The sequence below is a fragment of the Antedon bifida genome, chromosome 3 (assembly GCF_963402885.1).
Source record: "Antedon bifida chromosome 3, ecAntBifi1.1, whole genome shotgun sequence".
NCBI classification, from domain to species: domain Eukaryota; kingdom Metazoa; phylum Echinodermata; class Crinoidea; order Comatulida; family Antedonidae; genus Antedon; species Antedon bifida.
In genome coordinates this window covers 1,616,195-1,634,387 of record NC_136228.1, presented here as the reverse complement: position 1 = coordinate 1,634,387, position 18,193 = coordinate 1,616,195, and the positions used below count along the sequence as shown (strand labels likewise).

General features: G+C 34.8%; 2 protein-coding genes across 4 annotated transcripts in view; both read left to right on the top strand.

Moving 5' to 3' along the window:
* The window catches only part of LOC144838787 (uncharacterized), a 107,952-nt gene extending 96,402 nt beyond the window's left edge, over nucleotides 1–11,550 (top strand). Inside the window, exons 2-7 of one of the 3 annotated variants that reach the window (XM_078694267.1) lie at nucleotides 2,141–2,184; nucleotides 4,466–4,929; nucleotides 5,199–5,266; nucleotides 5,843–5,976; nucleotides 6,883–7,103; nucleotides 8,399–11,550. In XM_078694267.1, the coding sequence (XP_078550393.1) occupies nucleotides 4,552–4,929; nucleotides 5,199–5,266; nucleotides 5,843–5,976; nucleotides 6,883–7,103; nucleotides 8,399–8,647 (1,050 nt within the window). In that variant the 5' untranslated portion in view covers nucleotides 2,141–2,184; nucleotides 4,466–4,551 and the 3' untranslated portion in view covers nucleotides 8,648–11,550. Of the gene's footprint in view, nucleotides 1–2,019; nucleotides 2,185–4,069; nucleotides 4,207–4,465; nucleotides 4,930–5,198; nucleotides 5,267–5,842; nucleotides 5,977–6,882; nucleotides 7,104–8,398 lie in introns of those variants that run through there. The other 2 variants (XM_078694269.1, XM_078694268.1) reach the window with 2 other exon arrangements.
* Nucleotides 11,551–11,904: 354 nt separating this feature from the next.
* The window catches only part of LOC144838780 (neuronal acetylcholine receptor subunit alpha-10-like), a 53,878-nt gene continuing 47,589 nt past the window's right edge, over nucleotides 11,905–18,193 (top strand). The window contains exon 1 of the mRNA XM_078694260.1: nucleotides 11,905–12,179. The gene's annotated coding sequence lies outside the window, so the exon portion shown is untranslated. The remainder of the gene's footprint in view (nucleotides 12,180–18,193) is intronic.

The window sequence follows — 18,193 nt, the reverse complement described above, 5'->3', positions numbered from 1 at the left end:
TATGGGAGGGAAGTCCCTAAATACAATGTGTGGTGTACATGTTACGGATGGTAACGATTACATTGCGATGACCTAGAATTGTACAGTATTTTGATACTTCTTGTTGGTATGTGATGATCTGGTTATCCTATTTCCGACAAGATTAGAAAATATTTAGATAGGCCGAAAATATAGTGTCCTAATCCGCGATTGAAGTCAGCATTATATTATACTTTATTGGAAATGTGTGGCTTATATAAGAAAAACTTGTGTTTGTACCTTTACATGGATGGTTTATGAACGTAACTTTCCAGTCAATTAATTATAGGTATCCGAGAAAATCCCGTGATAGCCGAGTGGTCTATATTATGTAAACGACAATTTAGTTTAGAAGTGTATCGGATAAAAGGATATATTCGATTTAAAAAAATGTAATGGGTGAATTGCTTTTGTAAATTGAATTGTTTTACTTATATTGTGTTGTTACACGTCAATGGCGTGTGACGCAGTGTGTTGGACTACTGATCGTGAGGTCGTGGGTTCGAATCCAATGCTCATCGCATTACGTATCCTTCGACAAGATACTACTTTAGCCTCTCTCCACCCAGGTGTACTAATAGGTACATGGCAACCTTGCGTTGATTACTAGCTGCATGCAGTATGTATGTTTATATACGTGTTTCCACAACATTAGGCTCTTTATAAATTCAGGTGGATAGTATAATTATTACTATAGAGACTAAATTTTATTATGCGTAATTGCATAAATTATTATTATCAAATAGAGTGCAAAGAAATTATAAATCATTTTCCGCTGTCAAAATAGCCAAATTATTTTGTACAATCGTTAACATTCTCTAAAACTATAAGATATGTATGTCTTTTTTTGGTACGGTGTTGGACATTTACATCGGTAAATTAAAAAATCAATCTTGCATTGGTTTTATCTGAATGCTGTCCGGTTTTACAGTCATTGTCAGCTTGTCAGAGAGGTGATTCCTCTACACATTCCTAATCTGGCATGTACTGTTAAATAGTATGTTATCAGTGTTTTAGTATACATTTCAGTTCTAACCCCTCCCCGTTATGTAAAGATCACCGCCTACCCCCTCCCCCTTATGTAAAGATCACCGCCTACCCCCTCCCCCTTATGTAAGGATCACTGCCTACCCCCTCCCCCTTATGTAAGGATCACCGCCTACCCCCTCCCCTTATGTAAGGATCACCGCCAACCCCCTCCCCTTATGTAAGGATCACCGCCTACCCCCTCCCTTTATGTAAGGATCACCGCCTACCCCCTCCCTTTATGTAAGGATCACCGCATACCCCCTCCCCTTATGTAAAGATCACCGCATACCCCCTCCCCCTTATGTAAGGATCACCGCCTACCCCCTGGTGCGGATGTGTATCTCAAACAAGTAGGTGTAGCCCTATTTCATCCACTCCTCCCTCAGTATCCAGCTTACAGTAGGCCTACAATTCTTTGATATATAACATGTCTTTCAACATATAATTAACGTAAGTTAGAATACAAATTGTGGGCCTAGTTGTTCTGAATTGTCTATAATTGGTCCTCTTTTTTTCCCTCATAGTTTTTAAATATTTTTTTCAAAGTTTTATCTTTAAAACATTTTAAACAATTTTAAATATCCTTTTATACTAACTTCTATTCTCAAGTTTTAACTTTCTGTATTGTTATGTAATCATGTATTGTATGTTGATCTGGACCAAATAAATGAATGAATTAATGAATGAATGAATGAAAGGCCTACAAACGTAAAAATCGCGACGGAGACCAAAAACTGACGACAAACTTACAGATGGTCACTGGTTAAAATAAGTTTTAAAAAATACAAACAGTACAAAGAAATCATTGGACACGGATTTAGGTAGTGACTGCGGGCTTACTCAGTCCTGAATAAACAATAAAGGATAGCCGGCCCATGTCTATAGAAATCCGTCTGTTCAATTCAGTGCAAGTTTTATAGTTCAACTTTATTCTATTCAACTACAATATACCAGGAAATAAATAACATGCTGATGATTTGTAATACCACCTACTGTTGTAGACTCCTATGCTGAAGTCAGTGACTCGAACAGGAAACGGAGTGTATGCTCTTGGTATACAAACACATAGTAGACTACCATTACCTGCTGCAAGCCAATGTTCCTATTAAATGCTTTCACATTATTTTCATGATCTTGGTAAGTTTACCTTCAATTTTTTAACTTAGTGACATTGCTTATTATTATTAAACATTACAAACCTATAATATATGAAAATGAAGATGTATTGTATAAGGTTAATAGGTTTGTTTACAAAATATTTTATGAAGTGTATTTTTACATTGAGTGAGATATTAGAACGTACAATGTATGTTTGCTTTCCTTGATGACGCCTGCGGTGTCTATACGATATCTACGGCACAAATCTATACACAATGTTTACAGTATGAGATGGATTTCCATCGTACTATCTATTAGATAATTCATAGAGATGATTATAGTGAACTATCTGTATCGTTAATTTTAGGAGTTCATCTCAATACCACCAAACGGACTATAGGCATATACCGTATAGTTCTTTTATATCTATCATATGATGGGATGCATAAAAATACCATTTATTTCTGACGCATTCAGAGTGGGGGTATAGGCCCTATGGTTATTTTGCGAGGGGTGTAAAGGGGATTCAAGGTGTGCTTTACTGTATAGAAAGTTCTGCAGATACACATTTCGAGACACCTGTTTCTGTTTAAACCTTTCAAAAAAGGGGTGTAAGGCCTACCTCCTCCCAAGCTTTCTGGATCCAATAGACAGGGTAGTTTAATTGATTTTTTTTATTGTTTTATATTAAAAAAAACTTGTTCAAACCACGGTATCAAGAAGCATGTGCACTAAAACAATGTAGATAAAAATATGTAATTGTATATCGTTATTGCAGTATGTTTCGAATAGGCCTATACTATTGATTTATCGATTGATCCAGAATAGGCCTACTATTGATTTATCGATTGATCCAGAATAATATTTTACTATCTGGCCTAGTTTAGCTAACGGTGCATCATTCTGAGAAAAATATGCAACATAAACAATTGTATTTTTCTTGTTGGTTTTGTTTGCTTCCCCGGGAGGTGGAGGTCGCTGTGTCATCGTCGGATGTCCTGTATGAGGACAGTATAAGTTTCCTTGATTGAAGAAAAGAAGAAGAGGATATAGTATCATTGTATCTGTCTGCCTCTGAAAGGGAGAAAGAAAGTGTGTAGAGTTGTTTCGCGTTGTACAATAGTTTGCTATTATAGACCTCCATAATACTGAGGGTTTTAAAATGATCAGAATTGTACTTGGAAAGTTTTAAACTGCAGATGAAAATTATCCACCATCTTGGATCCAATATGGCGGCCAAAATGGTGTCTGAATTCCACCACTTAAGGATGTGTTTTGTGTTTATTCATTTATTTAATTTATACAATTGTTTTGTTATTTTGCTAATGTCGGTCGGTTGGTCGGTCGGTCGGTCGGTCGGTCGGTCGGTAAACTCAAATTTGCGCACGCGACTGCAGCCTTGTATATGGCCTGGTTTTCTATTGCTATACTGGGAAAGTTTTAAAATATAAATTATTTGAAAACCGGCGAGAGTGTAACAACTGGGGGCGGGTATCTTCGCTAGTATATGTCCACCTGTAGTAGACAAATACCTCGATTTGAACTTTGCTACTTTACAAATAATAAACACAATGATCCGGTAAATCAATGACATATTGTCAAACCAAGTGTGTGTTTATTTTATGACAAACCAGTTTTGCGTCACAGAATCCGGACACAATCCGTAAACGAATTACATTAATTGAATTTGACACCGAATCAAAAGCTATCAGAAACATCGCTATGTAAACATCATGGTAACAGGCCCATTTCACACCTAAGTACACTCCTATAAGGAAACGAAAAAATTATAACTATATAAGTATATTTCTTCGAAGCAAGCATGACGTGACAGTACGAGTAGCTCATTGTACAAACCTTCTGTGAACAAAAAAACATAAACATACTTAACTTCCTTGTTCTATTTACCATTACTGTTTGGAATGCAACGCAACACACATCGAGTTTTACGATCAAAGGTTGACATGTTGTTGTTGTGGTCGTGCGATATGCACATTATGTCATTTTGTTGTTCTGACTGATAATATATATATATTTTGCTTTAAATTACAGTTTTTTCAGGTAAATTATTTTTTTAATTTATGCCTTAAATTGGCATCCATATTAACCAAAATAATTATTAAAACATTGTTTTCTTTTCAGACAATGCAGATAATGTGTTTGTTTTCTTTATTTGTTTCTCTACACTTCAACCATGTAACAGAATAAAATATAAACATAACTAATATATATATCTCAATGTGTCAAAATGTTGATGAATTTTGTCAAATAATATTACTTTTACCATGTATATAAATTAATATTTGTTTCTAATTTACAGATTATTCAATCAAATAGCAACAGCCTATAATTACCGGACTGAGTGAAGTCTGGAAGCGGACCAACAATTTTAGTGTGTACCAAATAATGACATTCAAAATGAGGATTTGTATATTTGTACTGTTATCAAATGTAGGCCTATATCTTACTTATGGCCAAACAACAGACTATACTGAAGGAACAACGTTAATCGGAAATACCCGAATGACAACACCACCTCCTATCTCTACAGTTGTATCATACACCACTGATGCTGAAACGACGATAGATCTGACAACAGTGCAAACAACGACAAAAGACCTTACAACAATGGCAATATTGACGACGACAGAGCTAACAACCTCAGAAACAACAGAATCTACTCCGACTGACGAGCCTCCTAAGGCTAATGATTGCAGAAAAAGTAAAAGTTTCGTCTGCCAGTACGACATCAAACAACAACACGACGATCATTGTGAAACGGTGGTAAGATGATCAGTTCAATCAATGATGATTTAATTTTATGCCATAATTAATATCATTATGATAAATATATATGAGTTTCTGACGTCAGCAAAAAGTTTCGCTCCTCGGCCACTGGGATCATATCCTGTTGAGATTCCAGATATTTTCATCCACTCCCACCGACTTTGTTATAGAGGTGCGACTTACGTCCTGAGACTGGGAACCAAGCTTTTATTTACATTTATCCCAAACACAATTAACGTTGTTTTTTAAATCAAAATTTAATTCAGGTGGAAACAGCGTACAAAAGGAGCTTTTTGAATCCTGACATGATCGATGCGAATTGTGGTGATTGCAGGTCAGTAATTTAAGGTTATCGTCAGATTTAAGATAGGCCTATATTTTTGTATACCTGTGATGAAGTTTGGTTTTGCAATTTTTAGTTGGTCGTCGGACCCTATTTCGTCCGATTCTAGGATTCGCAATGTGTTTTGGATGCACGGTCTTGGCGAAAATTCGAAATCGAAATCGACTTAGTGGAAAAAGTATGTAATGCACAAGTTACATATAGGTCATAAATTGTTTATTTGTTATGCGCATGCGTTTAAGTTTGGTTTGGCAATGTTTGGCGGACATAATTTCGTCGATTCCAGATTTTTTTTTGCGTAGATCGTTCACACCAAAACATTCAAATACGCCGTGTGCAAACAGAACCGGAATCGGAGAAATTGATTCTTGACGTGAAAAACATTGCCAAACCAAACTCAAGCCTATAATAGGTTAAATTAACATTATTGATGTCGCAAATCGACCAAACTATCTACGGCTTCATAGTTCGGAGTTTTAATTTCTTTTTTTGAAATATAAGTAAATACTTGGAAATGAATAATTTAAAATAAAAATTATTTTATTGTTTTTTATGTCTTTGTTTTAGTAATCCTATTAAGTGTGAAATTACTACGAAAAAGGCTTATTGTGAGAATGCGATGCTAATAGCATTTGTCAATGGTATAACCCTTATGGATGATATCAATGCCACTATCATTTTCGAAACAATAAGAGTTGAAGGTAAGTTTATCAATCACAGTAGTGGTATTGTAGCTTAGTGCCGTACTTCATCACGCAATTCTTAGTTCAAATCCTTGCCAGGCCGGCACCAATTAGGTAAACAAATAAAACACAGTAACCCTACCAAGTAATCACTTGTTTTTATACTATTAACAATATATAATAGTAATATAAACACACATTTACTTTAATTTTAGTTCAATAACATTTATTCAATAATGGTAATAATGATGGTAATAAAATAACAACAGTTAAACAATAATAGTTGAAATAACAGAGAAGCAAATTAAACAAAATAACATTTTTAAAAAATAAATAAAAAAGTGAGTATCTAAACAAAATTATGTAAGGAAACAGATTGTTAAATACAATTTTCTAGTCTATTCCACAAATACGGACCTGCTAAGTGTTAAATAACAACAAAAAAGCGCTCAAAGCAACGAAACAATGAGACAATTCAAGACCTAAAAACTATCTAAAAATAGGCATACATCCTGTAACTATATAAAGTTATACAACGTTCAATTCATTCTGTAATTTTATTTGATAGTTCAGTTTATGTTTTTCTATAATACCGTAAAGGTCACAGATGACTGAAAACTGAATGAAAGCCAATATTTGCAGAACTGTGACTACAACGATGCTTGATCGAGTTTTTTCTTCTAAAAATTAACGTCATTTCCTGAAAAAAGACACACGCCATTTATTTTTCTATTTTCATATTACATATAACATAACAAATATTTACGTGTGTTATTTTTTTTAATCTAAGGCCTTGTCCTCACTATCAAACTTTATCTGACAAGAAAATGTGATGTGCCCATATATGGTTCATCATGAACTTATTTCAGGCCTGAATATTACTTATTATTAAAAATATGTTTATTTTTATTTTGTTAAATACAGATAAAAGAATAGACTTGAAGGTACTTGGGCTTATAATATTGGCTGTGTTTGCCGTCTTTTTGCTGCTCACTATTTTCATCATAATCGTCAAAAAACGCAATCATCGAAGAAAAAACGGAGGGTGTAAAGCAAAACCGATGAAAAAAATGACAATGAGGCAAACGATAAAAACGTGGTTCTACATAAAAGAAACTAAAATGGATAGAAATGTAAGTGAGCAGGTAAGTGAAATGAAATATTAAGTTAAAACAAATAAGTTAACTAAGCTAACTTACTTCTCCATGACTAGGCGAATTTGACTAATGCACATGCGTATTAAGAATTTCATCTTAATTTTTGTGACGTGAAAAATGCGCAAAAATAATCAGAACTCAAGAATTTTTGATCCGCGCGAATTTATTTGCTAATAGAAAACAAGCTTAACGGTAATTGATATGGAAGGACTACGTATATGTGTCGTTGGTCGTCGACTAGACCTAGAATTCACCGGTAATTAATATGGAAGGACTACGTATTTGTGTCGTTGGTCGTCGACTAGACCTACAATTCAACGGTGATTGATATGGAAGGACTACGTATTTGTATCGTTGGTCGTCGACTAGACCTAGAATTCACCAGAATTGTGTCGAGGAAATACGTCACAATGCCTGGCATACGCACAATAAGTAACATAATAAAATACGCTAGTTCCACAGTCCCTGTCGTACTATTAAGGCAGGGCTTTTTTACAACAGTCGTCACAATGTGTTGAACATGTACGTAAGGGCGGCTGTATCGCATAATTTGTCTATGATATAGAGATAAAAGAAGTACTATTGCACGCTATGTGACCCACAATCGTCCAATCAGGAATTTATTTAGGTGTTATATAATGATAGGTTAACCTCAGGTCTTTATTTTCCAAATCTGGATCAATTCAATACATACTTTAAAATGAAAGTTACATGCTAATTGATGAAATAGTATTATGTTTGTTAGTTAATCAAAAAGCTCGGAAACTTTATGTAGCTACTGTGGTTTTGCTTAATATACCGTAAAACCTCGTAAAGAAGCCCATGGGCTTCTTCCTTTTTTTATATAGTAAAATTATCTTTTCGAAATTACTTAACTAAAAACTAAAAAGAGAGGTTCTTTTCGCAATGAATGCTGTACATTTTATGAATTGCTACTATGATAATAGGATTTTTTAGACATTACCTTCCAATTTTACATATTTTGTGATCAAAGTACCGTACAAAATTAATGTACGATATAAACTATCATACATCATATCTGCATTATAAGTTATCTGGTTAAATCATCACATTCTTCCTTATATTCAAATTAGTCTATCTCGAATGTAAGTCAATGTGCTTGATTTCCAGATGAGCTTCTTTTTTCGGTATTACTTTTGCAGACCAAAGAGGGGGCTTTTTTCGAGATGGACTTCTTTTGAGACTTCATTTCGAAGTTTTACGGTGGTACAGTCTGAACGTCCATATTTTCGCCTTATACAAGCTTACTTGATTTTTTACAGGAGTTAACAACCGTAGAGGATAAATCATTTGACAACAACGGTGCTGTACAAGAAGATGTTGAGTGTAAAGTAACGAGTGTAGAAGGCGTAATAAACGAAGAGAAACAGGTTGACGAAAGAGAAGCGGCACCCCTGCCAATTGAAAGACCGAAGGAAACATTGCCGCGACCCAATCCACACAATTCTTATCTTGGTCTGGACGAAATCAAAGACCCTATTTATGTTAATCAAAAGGTCTTGCAAACTTAAGGAGATTATTATAAGTAGACGCATACGCGATCACGCAGCATTTTAACAGTATTACAATTAGCATCTGTATAACGTGGACAAGTTAACTAAATAATTTTCCCGAATCCCTGTTTGTCGAACATACATTGCCCACTTTAGCCATTAAAAGTAACTTAATTCGGCAGACCTGCCGGAGGAACACGTATTTTTGATATTCTATAAATATAGGGCCTAATGAAACTTTATATATATTCGTAATATTTTTGTAAAACTGGACACAATTTGCGTAAATCGTGAATATATAAAAACTCGTACTGACGCGCTGCGAAAAAAAAGTTGATTTCATTGGATCGAAAAGCCACTTTAAACAGACGAAAACTTTACACGTACTTGCGTTGTTGCCGTATACCGAATCGCGTCGGTAAATACTTTTTAAAAACTTTTTGTAGTTGATTTAAACAAATTGTGATGGCGTTAGACAATTTTGTTTACGACGTATTAAACGCCCTCCTAAGTATGCTTTCATTTGGTGGTTCGATGTTTTCCAAGTTTCCGGAGTTAAAATCTGCCTAAAAGTAATCTGATAAATAATGTAAAATATTCTCAATTATATTCCGCGATATTTTTTTCGTACATAACCTCATGAAACATCACGAAACAATATGAATAATTCATATTCATATATATTCATATGCGATAGGTGTTGACGTAAGAATTGAACTGACTATATGTAAACGCTTTCCATCGAGCTGTGTTTGCATGTCGATGTATGGGGTTCGAATCGAAGAACAACTTCTTTTTATTTCACGGGGAGAGAGAGGTTATTTAGTTCAGTTATATTTAAGAAGTAGGTCGGCTATCTTGTAATTCTTTTACATCGAGAGGTCCCCAACTTATGTACGAAAAAATCGCCCCGGGACAGGGTAACGTTAAGCCGATTTTCCACTAGACGAATTTGTTCGCGCGAATCGAAAGTGTCAGCTTATATACGCATGCGTAGAGAGGGATTTGGAAGATGGAAACATGAATACGAATGCGTATAAGCTTACGATTGGCGCGAACAAATACGCCTAGTTGAAAATCGTCTTTAAAGCATGGTGCTATAAGTCGTCAATGAAACCGACATACAATTACGTCATTAAATTTGTAACTCACTGTACTCAAACTTTCGGTAGCAAATCTAGAGATTAGGGGGATGGGTTCTAAAAAGACCACCTAATATATCAAAACTGTATTCATAATTAATAAATGTTTATGCATTAGAAATAAAAATTATTTATTTCATTACACCTAAAAAAGGGGCGAAGCGTCTTCATCCAAACGTGTAGACACATTCGCTCCCCTCTTTGACTAGCCTATGAGGTCCCATGATGTATTTTCTGGGTCACTGCCGATATAGATGTATAAACCCTTGTTGATGATGGATTAAAATAATTGAAATTTGCCAGTATTAGGCCTACTTTAAGAGGCACAGTTTATTTTGACGCGCGCGTTTAAATGCCGATGGTGATGGCCCAGCGTTTGTATACGCGCGCGTTCAAATGCTGATGAAAATGGCACAGCTTTTGTATGCGCGCGTCACTCTTGTCTTTGCGGTGGACGTGTATGTAACGAGATTAGCAATAAGTAAAGCTTGTCCGAAATATGATACACTTATTAAGTGCAATATTCAATAAGTGTATTTGATAATGAGTGACTATTTTGACTGAAGTTTAAAACGTATTCTTAAGCTCTGTCTACACTATCAAACTTTGTGTGACAAAAACATGTGATGTACCCATATACAGACATGATGATGTCATATCACTACCATATTTGGGCATATCACTACCATATTTGGGAATATCACTACCATATTTGGGAATATCACTACCATATTTGGGCACATCACTACCATATTTGGGCATATCACTACCATATTTGGGCATATCACTACCATATTTGGGCATATCACTACCATATTTGGGCATATCACTACCATATTTGGGCATATCACTACCATATTTGGGAATCACTACCATATTTGGGCACATCACACTTTTTTTTGTCAAACTTGTTTGATAGTGTAGACATAGCTTTACTGTAAAAAATGTATATATGAAGTTATAATATACTGTAGGCCTATTACATTTTGTAGAAGTGGCCTAGCGAAGAGAAAAACTGTACTGCGCGTAATTCGTGTCGTATGCATACATGTATGTGCGCCTTTATAGACATGTAAAGATTGCATGTATAGATCTGATAAATTAATAGCATTCCAAATCTTTTAAATGTAAATTATAGGTTAGTAACATTATATAGTTGAGTGGGAAGTTTGTTTGTAGAGTTTGATTAGTTTCAATTACATTCAATTGCTCTCAAGTTCAAGTGTAGTACTGTTTGATTTTTCTTTTGCAAGAAGATAGCATGCATTTTTAGGAAAATTAATTTATTGGTGACTTCCCAAATTAAATTAATTAAAATCTCGAGTTAGCTGTATGTTCAATATGAGCTGAAATGTTAAATAGCACGCCCTCTGTCGCTCTGAGATTAATAGTCACTAGGATAATTAGTAGAATCGCCATATTAATTATCATACAATGCAAATTTAATTTTGGCAATTTAGTTATGGGGATGGGAGTGGGTAGTGGTATCAATAATTGTGATGAAAGGTTCAGTGACGTCATACGGAGAGGCTGAAAACTGTAGACCTACTGATGTAAATGTGGTGCTTCTGTAAAATGCATTGATAGAACCGATGAGACGCACGATTGCACGTGTTTTTGGTCGTCGGAAATTTGAACTGAGCTCGCCAAATAACCTGTTATTAAATATAAATAATAAAAAGGTGACTATAATAGAATTCAAATAATGGAATAGAATACATCACATTTTTGTACCATAAAAATGCATATAATGTATATAAAATTACAATATATACTGTACTTGGAATATTAAAATAGTAGGTAAAACAAGTCTATAAGCCTAGAGTTTTTTTTTAGATCTTAGATTACTGGAATCTTGGTCTGTGGAATGTCATTCAATGCTCATTAATATTTATTATAATTATACGAATGTTTCGAAAGACGAATAGTATCTGAGTATATTATGTAAATGTAATTATAGACAAAAAATATGGCTCTGATATGGACATTTGCGCCCTCAAAGCCAATATTGTGGACAAAAAGTCTTTATGATAGACAGTCCATGGAGGTATATAATAGATATATGGAAAGCCCCTGTTGTGGGAAAATATCGCCCTCACTGGCCTCTACTGTGGACAGACAAAATCCCTATAATGTACAGATTTCACCAACGCGGTCGTTCCACTCCTTTCAATTTCTCGTAGTTTGCACACATGCAATTTGACTTATGACATCACAAATCTTGTATCTGTTGTGATATTACAGCTGTTAACACGACTCGTCTTACTTTGCATTTTAAATAGTCACTACTAACCCGCCACCACCGACATACAACAAATACCTCTGGCCGGCTCTGTAGCGTCAAACACCGTGTTACGTTCAAAACAACAAACTGATGATATTGACACTGTTGTAACATTATTGCTCAGGTGCGTAATATGTTTATACACATTTTATTATGTCTTCCAAAGTTGTATTATAGGGTCTTATTTTACTGTATTATGAATCCAATAAATGCATGTATGGTAATGCTACTATACTAACGGTTGTCAATTATAGGGTGAAGTTAGCATAACTAGTGCTCTGGGATTTTATTAATTTAAGTCATGCACAGAGAAGAGCTTGTGGAGTTTATTACATAAAAGTATTCTAGGGATAACTACATCTAGACAATATTAGCCACCGGAGAATAACTACTCCCCATAGAACTAGCCCAAAGAGTATCACCCCTTCCCTAACCACCCTAAAGCTTGGTTTCCACTAGCGACGGAACGTAACGCAACCTACACGCAACGTAAGAAAATGCCCTTCCGATAATTGTGTTTGCCCCCGTTTGCGTGAAATAAAATCTGCGATATTTGCAGAATTGTTGCGTCGTCGTTTCCCACTTGTGATTAGGCAATACAGCACTTTGCGTCAAAACGTCGCTGCGTTGCGTTACGTTGTGTCGCTAGTGGGAACCACGCTTAAATAGGATACGATGTATTACGCAAATTGAACACGATGGTTGTTTGAGCTGGGATTACAAGTATCACCAAATCTGGTAAAGTAATGTGATAATAACAAGTGGTGAACTACCGTATCCACCTAATTAGTATTGGTCATTAGGCGTAACCATTATGATGTCTACCCATGACCGTCCTGCTAAATTACTAAACCATTTTCAAAATAATAAAGTATCTATTTTCAATTATTGGAAGCCCTGTATTTAATTCATATAATAGGCATATAATTGGTAGAAACAGCTAGCCCAGGTGCGCGCATGAGTAAGTAAAAATGGAACATCTCAGTGTCCACAGCCTTAATATTTAGGCCTAGTTCAGTACATTATAGTGATGTTTTATCGTACCGTATGTAATGATTTGACAATCAACAAAATTACTCATAAACTGTATGTTCGTAATAAAACAAAGATAAAAGGGTAGCGATTGATCGAATAATCACAAGTTTACGATTTCAGTAATATTGTATTGTGTTTTTTACGAGATAACAAGTGATTAAAGACACTATTTGTCTTATGTTATTTGCCGCAGATAAATACTGTTGATTCACAAACGTTAAACAAAATCGCGCGCGTTAACTTTGTGTATATTAATCGCGCGAACAAACGTTGATAAAAAGGACGACGTTAATACGCGCGCGTTAACTGCTGGTGTTTTAATCGCGCGTACAAACGATGATAGTAAAATTACGACTTATCTAAGTTTGTGTCTCTCTGCAGAGTATCAATAATACTAGCTATATACGTTGTTTACTGCTTGAGTAAACTAAGAATGATCAATTATTACCTTTAAAACGCATTTGGAGTGTAGGTCTGTCTTGAACGCGTCGCGAACGTCGAAATGCCGAATCATAATCAGATTTGAAACATGGTTTAGTGACGCATTCAATTAGTGTCTTGAGTGTATATAATTCAATTAGTATATTCTACTAGCACTATTAGTAGGACTGTGTGGCCTGCGTATTAACACACCTGGAATGTTAATTAGTTATTTTTAAAGAAAGTTATGTATACGACAAGAATTGAAACACACCATGGTTGATTAACATTTTGAAAGTAATTTAATTATGTCATCATCATTTTTTCATTTTTTTTTATGACGATCGTTCTGACAATTTTAAAGAATGAAATAATAGGCATACGCAGTATTATTGGAATATTTCGTTGTGAAAAAGGCTATTGGTATAAATAACGTTAAGTTAAGGCGATCTGTTTCAACACTATAATATTACATAAACTAAGTTAGATACACACTATTTAAAATGTAGGCCGAGTTCCAAAGATATAACCATGTTAGCTGATAATTATCAATACTATTCTTACCCGCCGAGGGTAGATCAACGCCCGATAAAACTTAATCGATAACATTTGTAGGCCTAAATTCTTGGCTTGGCTGTTGCCATCCATCTGCCACTCTTCTTGCTGTCCGGGACCTAACGTGTCACTCCCATACTGAAAATAAATGTTTATTTTAGGCATATTTCTTCATACAAAAGGTCTATAACATTCTAAATTCTAAACCTGTGATAAGAGAGGGCCTAGAGAGAGGAAGATTAAAACTTTTCTGATTGATTAAAAAAGATGAAAAAATCTGAAGTAGTTAGAATACGGAGCTCCGTATTTTATAGGCTTTTGCTTGTTAAATTTCTTTTTTTGTTTCTGATTGAAGAAAACAATTGGATTGAATTAAATTGAATTGAAACGTTAATTTAATTAGTAGGCTTATATAATGATATTGCTTTAGATGCTCATTAGTGTTGTTCTTACAATAAAACAATGTTCCTTTGAGGCTTCCGTACTTTTCATATTCCTTTAAAGAAAAAAAAAATTCTTAAACAAATTTTGGCTGAATATGCCATTTTAATGCAACAAAATAGTTATTCGCTTTGACCAAAAATTGGATTGAAAAACAAATTATTTTCCATGAAAAAGCTGTAATTTAAAGCAAAATAGTCAAATTGGTTTTTGGTTGAATTTAAACAGTTATATTGTCATTTTATAAGTGAAAACATACCTTTTTTCCATTTTTTTCTATGGAAAGTGGCCAATTCAAAGTTCGATTTTATTAAACTTAATTTTTCATGTTTTTGGGGACAATACATCTTTAAAAGAGAAGATTTACCATCCCGCCCATAACTTCTGCCTCCAAAGAATTGAAATTGGAGGTCTATTATTTCCTTTCCTCAAGTCTGTTTATCTGTATATGCACCATTTTGTTAATTACCTTTATATATTATACGAAATTTTCTTCTATGCATATTAATTGTATGAACAAAAAGTAATATGGGAAAATTAGTAAGGGAATTGATTGTCCAATGACGACATAACATGATTTAGCTTAGGTTAAATTAAGTAATGAAATGATGTCGTTTTTGTGAGGTAAAATCAGAGTGTATCAGCGTCGTCTATACTCGTGTTCTACATCGAGTGACTTCAATTTACCTTAATTGATTATGTCTTGCAAATGACAAAGCTAAACGCAATTGATTTAATATAGATCGACAATTTTCAAGCAAGATGAAATATAGAATTTATAGCGAAATCACGATGTCAAATTTTACAGAAGTTAACTCTTGTTAGTTGTTAGTTCCCCGGTTCTGTGTAGGCTCATTCAATGGCAGAAGGACGTTTGGGATGGGGAGTTACTTAAGTTCCCTATGATCAACCGGCTAAGGAGTTAAAGTGTATAATACTGAAAGCTGCAGAATCGGTTACTTGATCTGAGAACGGTTCCTTCATCCAGGCTCATTCAATGGCATGAAGGAGGTTGGGATGAAGAGTTATGGAGTCACAAGACGCACTTTAAGCTCCCTGTGATCAACCGCAGCTGTCAGTAGGTAGAGTCTAACTGACTATCTATAAATGTACGAGTCGGTTAGAGACTCTATCTACTGAAACTTCAGAATAGGGTGCTATGATCTGAGTCTGAGTTCCTTGATCCAAGAATATAAGATCAGGAGTTAATTAAGAGCATAAAATAATTTAAAAGCAGCAAGCAAGACAAAATGAATTTTTTGTTCAAAATTGAACAAGACTGGGATATCAAAATGTTAATATTTTTTGCTAATGCGTACAGAAAATATTTTCTAATATCAAATTTAATTACTGTCCTTTTAAATGTAAAATGACGGCAAATTTTGTTGGAAGGGAATTCGTTCCTAACAAGTTCAAAATAATAAAACAACTTCTATCAATGATTCCACCTTACCTAGATGAAAAACAAAGTAAACACTATAAGATTTGAACTCGTCACCACGACGAGTACGGTGATCCGCACAAACGCACAAACGTAACATGCATGTTGAAGTACGCGCAACAGAAAGAAATAAGAATAACGTATTGGTGGTTGAAAAATAAATCTTGTTTATTACGATAGGTGATTTGCCTTAGGTATACACTCATCCTCATACATTTTAAATTCATTGAACATTAGATAAATTATCAATAAATAATATAAAATAAAAGTTTCTGTCAGTTTTAAATGATGACAACATCGTTGTAGAAATTCAATACATTTAATATATTTGAACAATTCACTATTGATTTATTTAACCATTTCTTTTATATTTATTTACTGATTGCGGTAACAATATGTGACATTGCATGTATTATACCTCATTTTCCTCGGGCAAGGTATAAAAACGTTTTTACACGTGTCTTGTATCAGTTTAAGCTTGATATACAATTCAAACTTTAATTATTTCAAATAAAAAAACTGGGTTTTCCCCAATCGCCGTTAAGCCGTCTTATAACTTTAGAAAATGAATTATTACTCCAAGTATCATTATTATTTGTAAGATTAAATTATTAAATTTAGCAATGTAAATTTATAAAGATAATTATTTATTGGATTTTTTTTATCCGATTAAGTTTAAACAAATTGGTTTCGCCGTCTCTGCATTGCTACATGTATAACGTGGACACTTTATAGTGTGTCCGTTAAGCGTGGTTCCCACTAGGATGTAACGCAAAGACTTAAGCCGGAACGCAAGCGAGTTGACTAATCCATAGCCTGTGATTGGTCAAATCACTTAAGGTTGGTTCCCACTAGTACTTCAAGCGAGTTGACCAATGACAACCGACAGTGAAAATAATCCATCGCTTGTAGTTGGTCAAATCATTGTGTGTCTGGGTTTCTACTAGGACGCAACGCAAGGACGTAAGCCGCAACGCAAGCGAAGTGACCAATCAAAGGCGATAATTCGACTAATCTATTGCTAGCTTTATTTGCGTTACATCCTAGTGGAAACAAAACTTTAGTGGGAACCAAGCATTACCTTGCGATTTCGTTCTTGCGTTACATCCTAGTGAGAACCAAGCTTTACACTCTAGACAAATCGTCATGGTCATACTTTAAAATACGGTGCCAATGGCTTCATACCACAGCTTATGAAATGACAAGTGTGGCTATGCGAATGTCTTTTATCAACTTAAGCTTGATATACAATCTGAACTTTAATAATTTCAAATGTGAACCTGCTCTGTCGGTCTCATCATAGAATAAACAACCTCTCCAATAGTCCATTGATCTCTCTTAATACTTTTTAAGCAGTCTGATTACTTTAGAAAATAAGTTTCAAAGTTGACCAAACACACCTGCGATGTTTACGCATGCGTAGATGGACAAACCCTGGCTGATGAGGTGAAGGGTTTGGAGAAACGGACATTTGAGTGGACACACTGTGGGTCACCATTGTGGGGCCAAAGTCTAGGAATTGAATCCGGTAAATCTGTCATGTTTAACGACCTGGTAAAAGGATTAATATTTTGATAACTTAAACTTTGTCGGCAATAAAACGCGACTTTACCATTACTGGTGATATTTTCCATATGGGTTTTACAGTGGCATTCTACGCAGTATTAAAACACTATATTCATTAATGCAGCGACAGTGGAAGAACTAGGCCTTGCATTTAACAAACAAACGAAAGTTCGGGCTAGTTCTCCTATTTAATATTTTTACGGATTACGTCCGCATAAGTCGTAAACAAATTGGTTCGTACATGTCGCTGTTAACCACGACAGACGTTATATTATCATTTCTAAACAAATATGGCACCAATGGCACCCCATAGATGATAGGCATGAACGACATTAACAAAAAAGTAGTTTCCCAGCAGCAGGAAGTAGCTGCTAAATTGTTACGTAATCGACCCCTTGCAGAATATTGACGCTTTTTACGAATATTTTTCTATTGACAGTACGTGTGCAAGGGTGATGTATTCTGGATGGTACTGTGTATTGTCAACCTTGTGCGATTTGAAAATATGTTTGAGAAGAGTGAAGGAAGATCTCTTAAGATAAAAAAAATGGGTCGCCATTGAGCAACAATCACGACATTATCAAAAGAATAACATTATCTCTCATGATGTAATAAAGCACATGACGAAATTTAATTTGTTGGTAACTGATACCTCACTGCACAGTTTAGCAACAGAGATA